The 18,752-nt window shown below is 42.5% G+C and overlaps 1 protein-coding gene across 2 annotated transcripts; it reads right to left on the bottom strand.

Moving 5' to 3' along the window:
* Positions 1-1,805: 1,805 nt before the first annotated feature.
* Positions 1,806-18,744, bottom strand: LOC106605224 (uncharacterized). Of its 2 annotated transcripts, none has more exons than XM_014200635.2 (11): positions 18,641-18,744; positions 17,371-17,597; positions 16,292-17,283; positions 15,746-15,898; positions 13,346-13,423; positions 9,319-9,435; positions 8,372-8,521; positions 7,984-8,151; positions 3,623-3,814; positions 3,181-3,372; positions 1,806-3,092 (listed from the first exon to the last, which is right to left on the bottom strand). In XM_014200635.2, the coding sequence occupies exons 1-11, from the start codon at positions 18,727-18,729 to the stop codon at positions 2,988-2,990; spliced, it is 2,463 nt and encodes an 820-aa protein (XP_014056110.2). In that variant the 5' UTR covers positions 18,730-18,744; the 3' UTR covers positions 1,806-2,987. The 2 variants fall into 2 exon arrangements, with proteins under 2 accessions (XP_014056110.2, XP_045574359.1); XM_045718403.1 differs by lacking the exon at positions 18,641-18,744 and adding an exon at positions 18,154-18,385.
* Between the last annotated feature and the right edge of the window lie 8 nt (positions 18,745-18,752).

An 18,752-nucleotide genomic window follows, 5' to 3' on the forward strand; every position in this document is an offset into this window, starting at 1 on the left:
TGTACCTGAACAAAGGGGCGGTCAAAATCAAAAGTAACAGTCAGTATCTGGTGTGGCCACCAGCTGCATTAAGTACTGCAGTGCATCTCCTCCTCATGGACTGCACTAGATTTGCCAGTTCTTGCTGTGAGATGTTACCCCACTCTTCCACCAAGGCACCTGCAAGTTCCCGGACATTTCTGGGGGGAATGGCCCTAGCCCTTACCCTCCGATCCAACAGGTCCCAGACATGCTCAATAGGATTGAGATCCGGGCTCTTCGCTGGCCATGACAGAACACTGACATTCCTGTCTTGCAGGAAATCACGCGCAGAACGAGCAGTATGGCTTGTGGCATTGTCATGCTGGAGGATCATGTCAGGATGAGCCTGCAGGAAGGGTACCACATGAGGGAGGAGGATGTCTTCCCTGTAACGCACAGCGTTGAGATTGCCTGCAATGACAAGCTCAGTCTGATGATACTGTGACACACCGCCCCAGACCATGACGGACCCTCAACCTCCAAATCGATCCCGCTCCAGTGTACAGGCCTCGGTGTATCAATCATTCCTTCGACGATAAATGCGAATCCGACCATCACCCCTGTTGAGACAACCGCAACTCGTCAGTGAAGAGCACTTTTTGCCAGTCCTGTCTGGTCTAGCGACGGTGGGTTTGTGCACATAGGCGACGTTGTTGCTGGTGATGTCTGGTGAGGACCTGCCTTACAGCAGGCCTACAAGCCCTCAGTCCAGCCTCTCAGCCTATTGCGGACAGTCTGAGCACTGATGGAGGGATTGTGCGTTCCTGGTGTAACTCGGGCAGTTGTTGTTGCCATCCTGTACCTGTCCCGCAGGTGTGATGTTCGGATGTACCAATCCTGTGCAGGTGTTGTTACACGTGGTCTGCCACTGCGAGGACGATCAGCTGTCCGTCCTGTCTCCCCGTCTTAGGCGTCTCACAGTACGGACATTGCAATTTATTTCCCTGGCCACATCTGCAGTCCTCATGCCTCCTTGCAGCATGCCTAAGGCACGTTCACGCAGATGAGCAAGGACCCTGGGCATCTTTCTTTTGGTGTTTTTCAAAGTCAGTAGAACGGCCTCTTTAGTGTCCTAAGTTTTCATAACTGTGACCTTAATTGCCTACCGTCTAAGCTGTTAGTGTCTTAACGACCGTTCCACAGGTGCATGTTCATTAATTGTTTATGGTTCATTGAACAAGCATGGGAAACAGTGTTTAAACTCTTTACAATCTAGATCTGTGAAGTTATTTGGATTTGTACGAATTATCTTTGAAAGACAGGGTCCTGAAAAAGAGACGCTTCTTTTTTTGCTGAGTTTATTAATTACCAGGTCTCTTTAGATTAGGCTACTAAAGTACAACAAGTTCACCTCAACCTCCGAGGGCCAAATAAACTAGTGTTGAAATACTATCTCCAAAACAACCGTTCCCAAGTAACCAGAAACCATGGTCCTGCTTGTGATTGGACAAGAGGTCAGTCAGTTGTGGGGTTGACTGAGGTCATGTCGAGATGGGATCCAGCTTTTGTCAAATTTACGAGCCCAAAAATATTTCTTGCTAACCCCAACCTAATTCTCAACACGTTAATTATCCTAACCTGCTGCGTAAGTTCTCCTAAACCACCTACAAAAAGTACATTCTGACAAATGCTGGATCCCTTCTAGCCATGACCGTTTACTGGGGATCATATTCCAAGTGTGAAGTACAGAGCAAATGAGACACCCACGGGTCATGAAAGTCCCTTTGATCATCCATGACATAAGCAGCAAAGTACATGCAATGAAAACAGACTAGATGCAATCATTTCGATCATATAGAGAGAGATTTATTTCTCAATCTCACAAAGACTTTAAAAAATGAAAACATGGCAGACATAAAATTAGAAACCTTTTCCCAAAATAAATGTATCAAACCATTCTGTAGTAAAATTAAACCTGCCAAAAAGTACAAATAAATATTATGGAGTAAAAAATGTAAACCCCTCTATGACAATCACAATAACAAGCAGTATGATGTAGCTAATGTGTCAAATGAAAATGGCAGTATGAACAGAAATAGCCCATTCAGACAAAAAGACACTGAGGGGGAAAAAAATTAAATCACAGAACTTACAGTATGACACCAATAAAGAAAGCTTTTGGGAAACTGCAACCTCAAAACTGTCCAAATTCAACATAATAATAATCCCCCTTCTGATAGCACTTATCAAGAAGGCTGCACTACACTATGCCCTGAAGGACACATTAACAAATCTCATCATACATTTCCCCATGTCCCATGCTACTAGTTAATCAATGTCTGACATGGACCAACGTGCATTTTCAATTTGCATAAATGGTACTCTCAGGCAATGAAATTATTTGATCTGTCTGTATTGATACATTTCATTACCAGAGTACCATTAGAGCAAATTCAAAATATACTTTGGTCCATGTCAGACATGAACTACTAGCATACTTCAATTAAATCAGTCAACATGAATATACAAATATGAATGATGCCAAAACGGAGCAATAACATCATCATCGACAAATATCCAGTCAAGAGTTTTGTAAAGGCCATAAAATTGTTTTAACACAAAAACCAAGGCTTGCCTGCCAAGGCAAGATGCAACTAGTGCAAATGCGCAAAACACAACCTTTTCAATGGGCCTACATAGAATTGTAATTAGTAGTTTTTTATTTTACCTTTATTTAACTAGGCAAGTCAGTTAAGAACAAATTCATATTTTCAATGACGGCCTAGGAACAGTGGGTTAACTGCCTCGTTCAGGGGCAGAACGCCAGATTTGTACCTTGTCAGCTCGAGGATTTGAACTTGCAACCTTTCGATTGCTAGTCCAACGCTCTAACCACTAGGCAACCCTGCCGCCCCACTACCTGTGGTGCAATAAAGTGTTGGTTCATGCAACTCATCTATATAAAATGTGCATTGTACCTTCATGGTTCTATGTTTTTTGCTCTTTCACTATCTTGTTCGTCTCTTTCATAATGTGTGTTTGACAGCAATCATGGGTTCAAATTTGTTCAGCAGGTTCTGTTGAAGTTCTTTGAGTAGATGATCCCGTTCTTCAGAATCCAGGAGAACTTGCTAAATAAAACAAGTTTACAAATCAAAAATATTCAGTGTTAATTTGGTCCGATCTTTAGTGCTTTTCTAAGGTCATGTATGGACATACCTCAATGAGTTTGTCTCTCTTCTCCAGGCTCTCCCTCAATTTCCTCTCCTCCCTCTCTTTGTCATCTTTTTCGCTCCACCAGGCTCGCTGTGCCTCCTTGTTCTCCTTCCCTCTCTCCCTCAGGTCGTTGAGTGTGTCGTTGAGTTGCTTTGACAGTGAAGACACCGTCTGACTATGATTCTGCTGTTGCTCCTTGAGAAGGCAGTGGGAAAGATGGGAAGAGAGGAAAGGTATGGGTTCTAACGACCAAACTATACTATAGGCTTGGTATTTTAGATACCTCACTGAAGATGACCTGAATTGTGTAAAAGACAATGGAAGACACAGCACATCTCAGTATATAGAGGGAGCCCCTTACTAGTCTTACATGGCTTCCCCTTCACTGATATGAAAGACAGGGATTGGTGAAAGCATCCACTCTCCCATCATCGTTTACACTCACCTGCACTATGCCCTGATAGTCCTGCAGGGCGGTGGTGAGCTTGGAGAACTCCTGGCACATGGTGGCGCTGTGCTCCTCTCTGTCCTGTAGCCAGGCTATCACTAGGCTCTCCTTCTCCTTCAGCTGAGAGGCCAGAGCCCCCTCAGCCCCGCCTCCTGACACCCCTTGGCTAATCACAGAGTCCGACAGTGCCTGGGGGAAAAGAAAATAAGTTCTGAGGAGGAAAGTCTCCCTGAAGCGAGTCAAAAGAGCTACATGTAGAATTTTTGCAATGTAATTTCAAAAAAAGTCCATATAATAGCTGCAGTAGTAGTGGAATGATGGTGTTTCACAAGATTTTGGGCCAATTCAAAAATCGCATTCTAAAATGCAGACTTTCTATTTGACAACAAAAGCGTACGTCGGTAATACTATGATTTTGCTATGCAACATTCCTGTAGATTGTTCTAAAACTATTATTTGGTTAACAGTAATAGCCTATATATTATGTTGATTCCCGCTTTAAAAAAGTATCTGCCTGTTCCTGTTTCGCTGTCGGCTGCTGTGTGAGTGAGCCACTCCCTCCCTCTCCCCACATTGTCCAAGGACAAATGGAACAATACAGAAATTTAACATTTGGAGCAACTTTGAAATTTGTAGAAACGTGGATAAACGTCAGAATCTGATGTCAAAATGAGTAAAACTGAGATCTTGTTGTATAATGAACAAAAATATAAACGCAATATATAAAGTGTTGGTTCCATGTTTCATGAGCTGAAATAGAAGATCCCATATGCACAGAAAGCTTCTCTCAAATTCTGTGCACAAATTTGTTTATATCACTGTTAGTGAGAAGTACTACTTTGCCAAGATAATCCATCCACCTGACAGGTGTAGCATATCAAGAAGCCTATCATTACAGCATGATCATTACGCAGGTGCACCTTGGGCTGGAGACAATAAAAGGCCACACTAAAATGTGCCGTTGTCACAACACAATGCCACAGATGTCTCAAGTTGAGGGAGTGTGCAATTGGCATGCTGACTGCACCAGAACTGTTGCCAGAGAATTGAATATTAATTTCTCTACCATAAGCCGTCATTTTAGGGAATTTGGCAGGACGTCCAACTGGCCTCATAACCGCACACCACTTGTTTGGCGAAGTGTTGGCGAACGGTTTGCTGATGTCAACGTTGTGAACACAGTGCCCCATGGTGGCGGTGGGGTTATGGTATGGGCAAGAATAAGCTACGGACAATGAACACAATTGCATTTTATCGATGGCAAATTGAATGCACAGAGATACCGTGATGAGATCCTGAGGGCCATTATCGTGCCATTCATCCGCCGCCATCACTTCATGTTTCAGCATGATACTGCCCGGGCTCAGGTCACAAGGATCTGTACACAATTCCTGGAAGCAGCAAATTCTTCAATGACCTGTGTACTCACCAGACATGTCACCCATTGAGCAAGTTTGGGATGCTCTGGATCAACATGTACAGCAGCGTGTTCCAGTTCCCGCTAATATCCAGCAACTTCACACAGCCATTGAAGAGGAGTGAAACAACATTCCACTGGACCACATTCAACAGCCTGATCAGCTCTACGCGAAGGAGATGTGTCGCTCTGCATGAGGTAAATGGTGATCCACGCCCCTACCTTTAAGGTATCTGTGACAAACAGATGCATATCTGTATTCCCAGTCATGTAAAATCCATAGATTAGGGCCTAATGAATTTATTAAAATATTAGAAATTGTTGCATTTATATTTTTGTTCAGTATACTTAAAATAGCTGAGGCCCATCAATTAGCCCACATGGCTATATAGCAACAATATCATATTTAGAGTTAGCAATCTAGCAATACAGGCCAAGATGCTAGCAAAAAAAATAAAATTCTCATAATATATATATTCTGAAAAAAAAAAAGAAACGTCCCTTTTTCAGGACCCTGTCTTTCAAAGATAATTTGTAAAAATCCAAATAACTTCACAGATCTTCATTGTAAAGGGTTTAAACACTGTTTCCCACGCTTCTTCAATGAACCATAATTAATGAACATGCACCTGTGGAACGGTCGTTAAGACACTAACAGCTTACAGACGGTAGGCAATTAAGGTCACAGTTATGAAAACTTAGGACACTAAAGAGGCCTTTCTACTGACTCTGAAAAACACCAATGGAAAGATGCCCAGGGTCCCTGCTCATCTGCGTTAACGTGCCTTAGGCATGCAGCAATGAGGCATGAGGACTGCGGATGTGGCCATGGCAATATATTGCAATGTCTGTACTGTGAGAGGCCTAAGACAGCGCTACAGGGAGACAGGGTGGACAGCTGATCGTCCTCGCAGTGGCAGACCGCGTGTAACAACACCTGCAGAGGATCGGTACATCCGAACATCACACCTGCGGGACAGGTACAGGATGACAACAACAACTGCCCGAGTTTCACCAGGAACGCACAATCCCTCCATCAGTGCTCAGACTGTCCGCAATAGGTTGAGAGAGGCTGGACTGAGGGCTTGTAGGCCTGTTGTAAGGCAGGTCCTCACCAGACATCACCGGCAATAACGTTGCCTATGGGCACAAACCCACCGTCGCTGGACCAGACAGGACTGGCAAAAAGTGCTCTTCACTGACGAGTCACATTTTTGTCTCACCAAGGGTGATGGTCAGATTCGCGTTTATCGAAGGAATGAGCGTTACACCGAGGCCTGTACTCTGGAGCGGGATCGATTTGGAGGTGGAGGGTCCGTCATGGTCTGGGGCGGTGTGTCACAGCATCATCGGACGGAGCTTGTTGTCATTGCAGACAATCTCAATCTCTGGGTACTACCTGATTCCATGTGTGTTATTTCATAGTTTTGATGTCTTCATTATTATTCTGCAATGTAGAAAATAGTAAAAATAAAGAAAAACCCTGGAATGAGTAAGTGTCCAAACTTTTGACTGGTACTGTAGATGCACAAAGAGCCAAAAATAAATCTGATAATTCTGGATCCTATTTTGACAGGTCGCACAGGTCGCTTCTTATGTTCAAAATACAACAACGCCCCTTTAGACATAAGCTATTTACCAAGACAGCTTGAAATGTAGCCTACATGTTTTGTGTTCTTGTAGGAAGCAGTAACTCCCCATTGCTGACCTATACGTATCTATAACTGGGCTAATAACTTGCTAACTAGCAAAGAATATTAACAAATGGGCAGATGCAGGGCTCTGCAGTCTGATCTGAACTGAAAAGCTCAAGACCGCTGATGGGCTACACCCACCAATAGAATTCTACTCTGTTGCACTTCGTCTCTGCCTACAACAAAATCACAGACTCAATTTTGCAAAGTCAGATTTGTTTTCATCTCTTGCATTGAAAAGGGGCTGATATGTTGTTTCGATCACAGAAGAAAAAAAAAGATCTATATAGTGCAAACTAATGAGGCGAACTCAGTGAAGTTCAATCTCTTGTCTCTGTGTGTGGCTGCACACACAGGCAGCTTAGAGGGAACATTGCATTGTAATCTATTTATTGTTATCGAGCAAAATAGTTATTAATCTCAATGTGACTTTTTGTCCTTATCGCCCAGCTCTAGTATCTACCCCCAAAAATTATTTATTGCCGATTTATCACATTTTCTTTTTACATTTATCGTGATATGGATTTTTGTCCATATTGCCCAGCTCTAGAAAACTGCACCCCTCCTCTCTTACATCGGTATCTATAAAAGGTGTAGTCATCTCCTACTCAAACACAAGGAACAACGGCAAACTGTGGCAAGCAGCCAACGTAGAAATCGCTCTGTCATTTCCTAGTTGCAAAAAATGTACACTCTTCAAACTATTTCATTTTATGTATGAAAACATGCACTGAATAGTGTAGGCAATCATTGTACCATCTAAATCGCAGTGAAATATCTACGACTGCTTGAAGTTGGTGGAGGAAACAAAGTAAAATAGCCTCCACCATGGTCCATGCTATCCGGGATCCTTGATGTCAGATAGCACTAACCTCTCCACCGTATTGCGGGGAAATGGGATGCGTGGGAGTGGGAAAGAGTTGTTTATATTCAGCCTAAGTGTTGTCGCAATTCACCTAGCTTCCACATGGGTGAGAAGCGACATGTAGCACCTTTAACTTGAATAACAGAAGTCAGTACATGCAGCACTGGTTACTGAACCTGACAAACAATTTTGGGTACACTAAAAAGAGATATACCTGGAATCAATACTATTTAGATCAGGAATGGTCAAACGAATAGATAATCAAATCACTATCTTTCAAGACATCTGGGTCTGTATTCACAAAGGGTCTCAGAGTAGGAGTCCCACAGCACACCTAATTTAATTCAACCCATTGTATGTTGAGGTGATCCCCCCCCCTCACCTGCATGTCTTTCTGAGAGCTCTCTAGCGCCTCCTTCAGGCAGAGGAGAAGTGACTCTTTCTCCTGTAGGACTGCTGTGAAGGCCTGGTCCCGCTGTCTCCACACTTCCCTCTCCTTCTGCACCTCCCGCTGCACTCGCTCCTTCTCAACCAGCTCCACTCTCAGTTCCTGGGGGTTAGAAGAAAAACAGGGCCCTTATGTGAGAAATTATTAGTAATACCTTTGACTGAGTGACTATAGTGTATCCAGCACAATGTTAACTTTGTTAATGAATGTGAGTTAGATGTAAGTGAAAGAGCGTGAGGGTTTGTGTGTGTGTGTTCTACAGCAACTGCCGTACACTGGTAGCACAGCAATCACACGTGTGTGCTTTCAACATCAGACTCACATTGATGATGTCCTGGTTACATTGGAGCACAGCATTGAGTGTGGAGAGGTCTTTCTCCCGGTCTCTCCCAGCCTTCTTCAGTGCCTCTAGCTCGCTCTCCATCCTCTTCTCCTTCTCACTCACCTCAGAGAGCAGAGCCTCCAGGGCTAGCTAAAGAAGTGGTAGAACACAAGACATCAGCAAAATAACCTTGTACAGAAATGTTCTATATCCCATACAACGGGTGGGTCTAATCTCGAATGCTGATTGGTTAAAACCGCATTCCAGCCGGTGTCTATTCCATAAATTGCCACCGGCTAAATCTATTTTGTTAAAATGCCTATTTACTCTGTTCCATCTGAATGCGCAATCCACTGTCTCATCAGCCCAGTCAAGCAATTTATGAACTTGATTTCCACTATTAAAAGCATCGCGACATTCTCAGATTTCTTTTAGACTAACATGTTGGCTAGTTCCTGACAAGTGAGCACATTTTCTATGCCAAGCGAAATCACGTCTCATTAGCTCATTGTTTTGGATGTATCAAAATAAATGTCACTAGAAGACAGCGTAAATAAATGCTAAATACTTTGCTGTTATTCTGGCTGCACTTTTTTGGCGCGACTAAGTTAGCCGTAGTTGGCTAGCTAGCAAGCAAGGGATAAGACCGTGGCCAGCCAGTACGGCAATGAAACATTTAGAACGAAGGACTGGGTTACGTCCATAGATACAGAACAGAACAAACTTAGTCTCGGGCCCAACAACACCCATGCCAATATATCCTCCCAACACCGGCTTCTCTGGCATTATCACTTAAGTAATGTCATATTTAAAAAGGAACAATTCACACATTTTATTGTCCATGCTTTGACAGTCTACACAAGTTTATTTGGCGTTATTAAAAGATTTTATTGTAAACCAATAGCTTATTCAAATCATCATCAAATGGGATCAATCTTAGCCCTCACCTTATTGTCGGAGAGAGTTTGTTTCAGATTGTCAGTGAGTGCCTGTGTTAGTCTGTCAGCCACGTCTGTCCCTGTCCCCACCTCAACACACATCTTCCTGATCAGAAACATGCACTCCTGAGACAGACAGGGAGACAGGAAATGAATGTCTGATCATGGAATAGCACATGGCTTTTCCCAGAGATGGCATCAGAAAAGGACTTGATGTGATAAGAAAAAGATGACATTTAAATGATATCAATTACACCAGAATACAAAAACTGCATTTAAACAAATGTCTCAATGATAAATATTGAGACAATGACAGTTAAGGAAACAGGGTTTGCCCCAACCACTCACAGTTGGGGCAATTTGGGTTGATAATATGATTTGTTCCGAGATTTCTTGTTCTTTCTTTTTTTTTTATGGATTATTTCTGTACGTGCTTGACATTTTACTGCATTGTTAGGAGCTAGTAATATATGCATTTCATTGCACCCGCTATAACATCTTCTAAACTGTGTACACGACCAATAAATGTGACAAAAATACACACAGAACCGGTTAAAAGGTTTGGACACACCTACTCATTCAAGGGTTTTTCTTTATTTTTTACCATGTTCTACATTGTAGAGTAATAGTGAAGACATCAAAACTATGAAATAACATATGGAATCATGTTGCAACCAAAAAAAAGTGTTAAACAAATCAAAATATGTGTTGTAATTGAGGTTCTTCAAAGTAGCCACTGTTTGCCTTGACAGCTTTGCACACTCTTGGCATTCTCTCAACCAGCATCATGAGGTAGCCACCTGGAATTATTTTCCAAAAGTCTTGAAGATGTTTCGTACATATGCTGAGCACTCGATGGTTGCTTTTCCTTCACTCTGTGGTTCAACTCATCCCTAACCATCTGAATTGGGTTGAAGTCAGGTGATTGTGGATGCAGCACTCCATCACTCTCCTTCTTGGTCAAATACCTTTTACACAGCCTGGAGGTGTGTTTGGGTCATTGTCCTGTTGAAAAACAAATGATAGTCCGACTAAGCGCAACCAGATGGGATGGCGTATCGCTGCAGAATGCTGTGGTAGCCATGCTGGTTAAGCGTGCCTTGAATCCCAAAAAAAAAAAAATATAAAAAATCACAGACAGTGTCACCAGCAAAGCACCCCTACACCACCACCTCCATGCTTCACGGTGGGAACCACACACAGTGGTGTAAAGTACTTAAGTAGTACTTTAAATTATTTTTACTTAAGTAGTTTTTTGGGGTATCTGTACTTTACCATTTATATTCTTGACAATTTTACTTCACTACATTCCTAAAAGGAAATATGTTACTTTTTACGCCATACATTTTCCCTGACAACCCAAAGTACTCGTTAAATTTGAATGCTTAAAAGGACAGGAAAATTGTGAATTCGTGCACTTATCAAGATAACACGTGGCCGTCCCTACTGCCTATGGTCTAGCGGACTCACTAAACACAAATGCATCTTTTGTAAGTGTCTGAGTGTGGAGTGTGCCCCTGGCTATCTGTAAATTTGCTTACTATAAGGAATTTTAAATGAATTATACTTTTGATACTTAAATATATTTTAGCAATAACATGTACTTTGTGATACTTAAGTACAGTTGAAGTCAGAAGTTTAAATAGACTTAGGTTGGAGTCATTAAAAAACTAGTTTTTCAACCACTCCACAAATTTCTCGTTAACAAACTATAGTTTTGGCAAGTCAGTTAGGACATCTACTTTGTGCATGACAAGTCATTTTTCCAACAATTGTTTACAGACAGATTATTTCACTTAATCACAATTCCAGTGGGTCAGAAGTTTACATACACTAAGTTGATTGTGCCTTTAAACAGCTTGGAAAATTCCAGAATCCCAGAACAACAGCAAAGGACCTTGTGAAGATGCTGGAGGAAACAGATACAAAAGTATCTATATCCATAGTAAAATGAGTCCTATATCGACATAACCTGAAAGGTCGCTCAGCAAGGAAGAAACCACTGCTCCAAAACCGCCATAAAAAATAGTCAGACTACGGTTTGCAACTTCACATGGGGGAAAAAGATTGTACTTTTTGGAGAAATGTCCTATGGTCTGATGAAAGAAAAATACAACTGTTTGGCCACAATGACGACCATTATGTTTCGAGGAAAAAGGGGGAGGATTGCAAGCCGAAGAACACCATCCCAAACGTGAAGCACGGGGGTGGCAGCATCACGTTGTGGGGGTGCTTTGCTGCAGGAGGGACTGGTGCACCTTACAAAATAGATGGCATTATGAGGAAGGAAAATGATGTGTATATATTGAAGCAACATCTCAAGACATCAGTCAGGAAGTTAAAGCTTGGTCACAAATGGGTCTTCCAAAAGGACAATGACCCCAAGCATACTTCCAAAGTTGTGGCAAAATGGCTTAAGGACAACAAAGTCAAGGTATTGGAGTGGCCATCACAAAGCCCTGACCTCAATCCCATAGAAAATGTGTGGGCAGAACTGAAAAAGCACGTGCGGCAAGGAGGCCTACAAACCTGACTCCGTTACACCAGCTCTGTAAGGAGGAATGGGCCAAAACTCACCCAACTTATTGTGGGAAGCTTGTGGAAGGCTACCCAAACATTTGACCCAAGTTAAACAATTTAAAGGCAATGCTAGCAAATACTATTTGAGTGTATGTAAATTTCTGATCCACTGGGAATGTGATGAAAGAAATAAAAGCTTAAATAAATCATTCTCTCAACTATTATTCTGACATTTCACATTCTTAAAATAAAGCGGTGATTCTAACTGACTTAAGACAAGGAATTTTTTCTAGGATTAAATGTCAGGAATTGTGAAAAACTGAGTTTAAAATGTATTTGGATGAGGTGCATGTAAACTTCGACTTCAACTGTATATTTAAAACCAAATACTTTTAGGCTTTTACTCAAGTACAATTTTACTGGGTGACTTTCACTTTAACTTTTTATTAAGGCATCTATACTTTTACTCAAGTATGACAATTGGGTACTTTTTCCACCACTGACCACATATGCGGAGATAATCCGTCCACCTAGTCTGCGTCTCACAAAGACACAGCGGTTGGAACCAAAAATCTCAAATTTGGACTCATCAGACCAAAGGACAGATTTTCACCAGTCAAATATCAATTGCCTGTGTTTCTTGGCCCAGGCAAGTCTTATTATTGCTGATGTCCTTTAGTAGTGGTTTCTATGCAGCAATTTGACCATGAAGGCCTGATTCACACAGTCTCCTCTGAACAGTTGATGTTGAGGATGTGTCTTGAACTCTGAAGCATTTATTTGGGCTGCAATCTGAGGTGCAGTTAATTGCCTATTTCTGAGGCTGGTAACTAATGAACTTATCCTCTGCAGCAGAGGTAACTCTGGGTCTTCCTTTCCTGTGGCGGTCCTCATGAGAGCCAGTTTCATCATAACGCTTGATGGTTTGTGTGACTGCACTTGAAGAAACTTAAAGTTCTTGAAATTTAACAAGGCACACCTGTTAATTTAAATGCATTCCAGGTGACTACACCATGAAGCTGGTTGAGAGAATTCCAAGAGTGTACAAAGCTGTCATGAAGGCAAAGGATGGCTACACTTTTTTGGTTACTTCATGATTCCATGTGTTATTTCATAGTTGTGTTGTCTTCACTACTATTCTACAATTACAAAATAACTAAAAACCCTGGAATGAGTAGGTGTGTCCAAACTTTTGACTGGTACTCTATATTAACCCAATTTCATTTACCCATTTGGCTAACAGTCAGTATGTTAAGCTGAGGAAGTTTGCTCACCCATACAAACTTTAGTAGAGATAAAGACATTTTGTTTGGGTATTGTGATTTAAATTGATTCCTATCTGCTAAAACCACCATATCTTAAGTTAGGTCTGGGAGTTTAAGAGCTTGGGGTGTCCATGTTGTGATGGTAACATTCCACTACCTCAGCCACTATCTCATTCCTGAGTGAAGTAGATCCCTGTGTTTTCGGCATGACTGCATTGTCTCCCCTCATAGAATCACTATGAATCACTCACCTGGATAACTCGGTCTCTGCTGTGCAACAAATGCCCCAAACTCTGCAGTAGCAAGTTTCCCCCGTCCTTCTGCGGAAACTGAAAAAGCCATAATCACACCATACACAGCACTTAGAACAAAGATGTCAAGTCAACACGGGGCTAGCATTGTTGCAGCAATAGAAGAGCAGACTAGCCTGGTACTAGATCAGTTTGTGTTGTCTTTCAAACTGATGACAATGACCATAGGCGTTGCCAAGACAGCAAACATATCTGGGACCAGGCTAGAGCAGCAGACCTCTCCATTTTGAAGCCAGTGTCTTGTGGGTGATATGCCACTATATTACAGTTGATGCTTTCATAGAATGCAGGCAATCAGTTTGTATTACTGTAATACATTTAGAACATACAGTATAAGCCTATAAATCTGCCCTGCAAGTGCCAAGTGTGAAAGTTCCCCACCACGAGATTCAAAAGGCACTCGCACATCTGAGCAATCTTGTTACAGGTGCATGGCAACAGTTGAAACAGGATGAATGAAAAAAGGAAACCGCACACTGTTCTTGATAGTATCACTGATATTTAATAAGCTTACGTATCGGCCTAATGGCCTTCGTCAGAGCTTTTGTGAATTTTCAGAAAACAGCACCTCTATGTAGACCTAGCCCCACCCACATCCGTTCCACGTATGGAAAGGGGTTGGAGGCAAAGGAAAAATAAATAAGTGCTACCAAACATAACAATATGCATTTCACAAATATTACAAAAGTGTATAGACAAGACGTACCGAACACGTCCATAAAAATCACAACGAGGACATAGCAAGTTTTCATTAATCATTGGGTACATCATACGAAAAAACAAAGTAATCTTAAATAGGAACATATTTTAAATTCACAACATAACATACATAGGCATTTCATCATTAAGTCCTTTAGGAAATAATGTCTGGAGGGTGAAAATCCAAAAACATTCTCTTTTGCTCAGAGTATTATTAATATCACCTCCCCTGTCTGATATCTTGACTTTCTCTATACCACAACATCTAAAGGTAGAAATGTCATGCTTTTGGTCATTAAAATGTACTGCGACTGGATAATCCCTGTCGTTTCTCCTGATTGAACTTTTATGTTCACTAATTCTCTGTTTGAGAGAGCGGGAGGTCTTGTCTATACACTTTTGTAATATTTGTGAAATGCATATTGTTATGTTTGGTAGCACTTATTTATTTTTCCTTTGCCTCCAACCCCTTTCCATACGTGGAACAGATGTGGGTGGGGCTAGGTCTACATAGAGGTGCTGTTTTCTGAAAGTTCCCCACCACAAAAGCTTGATATACTGTAAAACCTCATACAGAGCACACAAATACTTAATCCCAATGATTGACTTATTTAAATTTTTCTAGGATTGGGTGGAGCTAATGCCAGATTCCAGGCAAATTAAAATATTTCCTTGTGTAGAGCTGGCTGTGGTGCTCTTAATCGTCAAAGCTCTTCGTGGATTTACATCTCTCATTCCCAGACTGAACTTGCTAATAGGGCTTCCTAAAATATCCCAAAAACCGGAACTCAAGCCAGACCTAAATCTCAGACGTGAATCTCATGAAATGAGAATCAGTTTAGGTAAGATGCCTTAACGGCTGGGGGTGAGGCCTAGACATGCTATAACCACAGGTAGGTGCATGGTTGGATAACTTCAGTCTACTGTAAGGAGATAAGGATAAGAGACGCCACTCAGCAGCTGAGCAGCATGTTAATGATCTCTTTATGAAAAGCCATCCTGAGCTGCAGGGCAAACTCCACTAGTTGGGGAAGATTCCAGGGAGATGCATGTGTGGTTATATGAGTGCACCTGCATTAAGGGGACTCCCCCCCCCCCTTGTCCAGAAACCAAACTCTAACACACCCATCATTCCTCGCATAATTCTTTATTTGTGCTTAGTCAACACAAGCATGGTTTAAAGACATTTCTATCCAAGTGATTCTGTAGACGTGCGTGCGCGCGCAAGTACATGAAGAGAAAGCATGTTAGGGACACTATGTTCAGGCCATTATATTGGTGTGCACCGGCTGACTAAGCCTATACCTGTTTATCTTGTATAAAATGTCAGCAGTCAATTACCATGACAGGGAGTGTCAAACTCAGTTGTACTTGTATGTGCTCAACCAAATTATCATGACCCTTCAATTCCGCTCACCAATTTATACTGTTTTCTTTCTCAATTGAGTTACTATAAATACTATGGACCAGTTTCCCAGACACAGTCTTGTCCTGGTAAAAAAAAAAGCGCTTTCATTGGAGAATCTCCATTGAGAATGCTTTTTAGTCCATGACTATGCTTCATTTGTGTCTAGGAATCCAGCTGAAAATGTCTAAACTTGGGAGAATCAATGTCAATTCAATAAACTACTCAGTGCTTACCTTAAGCCAATCCTCTGGTCCACTGACATTAGTTTCTGGTTTGGTTTTGGTCCCGTGTTTAAGCTCAGTTTCTAGGGTCTTGATGCGTGTCATGGCTTGATCAAGCTGTCCTCTCAACTGTCTGACTGCAAGGTGCACTCGACCTGTATTGCTCTGAAATTAAATAATAAAACGGCATTTCGTGTAAGACATAAGTTGTCACTTAATTCTGTTGAAGTCCTACTCCAGTATTTATAAGTAAGAGAATATTCAGAGTTGGACCTTTGCACTGGCTCCAGACATTATAGATACTAGATGACATATTACAGACCACTAAGTAAATACTTACACTCAGTGATAGACGGAGTGATCCACAGACCACAGGCAAGGCAACCAGTCGGAAAATACTCATTTAGGGCAGAGATATTTTCCAGACCAGGGCAAGAGCTCATTTATAGGTTATGGGAATCCAAAGCGTTGTCGTCAGGGAGAAAATCCTAGCCCTACTCACACTTCCTATCTTTATTTGCAATGCTGGATTTTGATAGAATGTAAGAGAAAACTCACCTCTCTGTGTAGTGGAATAAAATCGTCCCTCAATTCAGTCAGAACATCATTGGTCTCTCCATCCACTTCCTCTCCTCCATTCTCCCGCTCTCCAAAATTCAGCACCCTTGTTACCTCAGGGGAGGATGTCTCACCTACCTCTCCTGAATATCGCCCTTCCCTCTTTCCCAAAACGGGAATCTTACTCCCCGAAGGTGAACTGACAGGCTTTCCTTCAATACCTTTCAACTCTCTGAGGACCAGGAGTGACAAATCTGGAAAATCAAATGGATCACGGCAACCCAGCGAGTCCAGTGATTGGATGGACTCAGTGCGAGAGGACGCTCGTAAGGAGAGAGCGGATCCAGTCAATGACGCTGAGCAAGAGCTTAGCGACGGCACTCTCGACCAATGAAGAGGCATGCTCTGCGACTTATCCCGCGATAGGGCCAAGGGGGAAAAGGGTAGGCGGCGGGGAACCCCACAAACTGACTCGTAGGCCGAGTCGGACACCCTCAGAGAATCACATCCCTCACAATTTTTCCCCATTGTGCATCTTTTCCCCGTTCTCCTGAAGTATGGACATACGGCCCATTTCTCAGACCAGCACTCATACTCTGACAGGGCCATGTTCTCCTTCAACATTTCAATGTAACCCTCTCTGTCTCCCATTCCCTCACCATCCTCCTCCCTAGTGCTGCACCTCATCCTGAAATCCTGAGGGTGTCGCTGGCGGTAAGCGCTGCGTACCCACTGCCTGACCTTGTCCCTCTCCTGGGTCAACTTCTGAAGCCTCTCAGAGGATAAGACCCTCACTCTGGAAATGACCGAGTCAAACTTGAAAACCCGCTCTAGAACAGAAACGCATTTGCCACACAAGAACTCCCCCTGCCCATTGCCCCGTGATACAGACTGGCCTAGTATGTGTGTGAGCACAGAGAGAAGGTCCATCGCTTTAGAAGGTGAGGAAAGGGACGAGAGAGACGCCGTGGAGCCAAGGGACATGGTGCTACCTGCAAAGTGGGAAAAGAAAACATTAAGACACATGCGCACACACGCAGAGAAGTGCACGCGCACACACACACACACACACATCTCACCCCAGGGGCTGCTTTGAGAAGACCTGGAGAGACTTCCTCTGCCCAGTGAGTCTGATGGGGTCTGAGGCTGACCATCTTTCTTGTTCTGACGCCCAAAGAGCCATCGCCGTTGGTTACCATGCAGGTCACCCCCGCACACCAGACACTCCTCACCTTTGCCTCTGGAGGACATAGTAGACGGGAGGGCTAGAAAATGCCCTGATGTCCACAGAATGATCTTCAATATTCTGTTGGAATAAAGCAGAAAAGATTCTTTGCTGCAGCCTTAACTAAATGCATTCTACTTTGATCATGGTGTTGAGAATGGTTGGATATCTAATCTTAGAATTAAATTCTGTATAATTGCACTTGCTGGCAGTGACATTCAAATATGTTTTTCCAAGTCAGAACTGGGTTTTCAAAAGCTGGCTATAGTGTTATTTAAAAAATGATAACACTAGGCTGTTTGTAATTCAGTTATCTGCTCTCACTAGCTTGCCGCTTAAGAGCCTCGATTTTTGCTTTGCCTCAGTGCGCTTTAATATTATAGTGTGGATGTTTTGCTCAACGTGTTGGCTCTTTTAGCACAGAGCTGTGTGTTTACAGTTGCAACCCACAGCCGCCTACACGTCGACCTTGAACCACGCTGTCGGTACATTTCGCAAACTGTCAAAGCAAAAAAAACAAGTCTCGCAAACTTTCACGTTCTCCCCGCCATTCGTTTCACTGCTCGCTTGTACCTATCATTATAAACTTCAGACAACAGCAGCCTATTCTATTCCAATACAATATCGAAAGATGTACCTTACACCAGCAGCTGTCGTCTCTTTCGGTTGCCCGCGGTACACAACCTATAACCAAAACCAATGACCTGTCTATGCAGTCCTATTTTAAGCAGCAGAGGTGTGTAAGTCCGTAACCACGAAAGTTCTAGGCTACGTGTTCACCGTCTAAATCAAGTTAAGCAGTATGACTTCACCAAATGAATTATCCTTCCTTTAGAGATTGCCAAAAATCACAGATTTGTTTTCTATACCTCCACTTTTAGACCATCTGCATGCATAAAGCGTTTGGATGAGTATGGTTTATCTGTCTCGATAAATTAAATCTGGTTTCGCGCTCTGGAACACGATAAAGTTGGGAAGTTTTGAACGCAAACATTAATCCCGGTTGAGTCCTCCGTGAAGTTAACCGGGTCCCATCTACATTTTCTAAAACTATTAATGACTTTACCAATGACCACATAGTTAAAAAAGAAATACAATTAATATATATTTTTTAAGTGCCTTACAATGTCAACCAGGAACTCGAGCACACTGCAGTTGCCGACACCGGAAAGGAGCTGTGAGTGTGCACTACCTTGCCAACGTCATTAGTCATACCTGGGGTGTATTCATTACGCC

The sequence above is a fragment of the Salmo salar genome, chromosome ssa05, assembly GCF_905237065.1.
Source record: "Salmo salar chromosome ssa05, Ssal_v3.1, whole genome shotgun sequence".
Classification (NCBI taxonomy): Eukaryota; Metazoa; Chordata; class Actinopteri; order Salmoniformes; family Salmonidae; genus Salmo; species Salmo salar.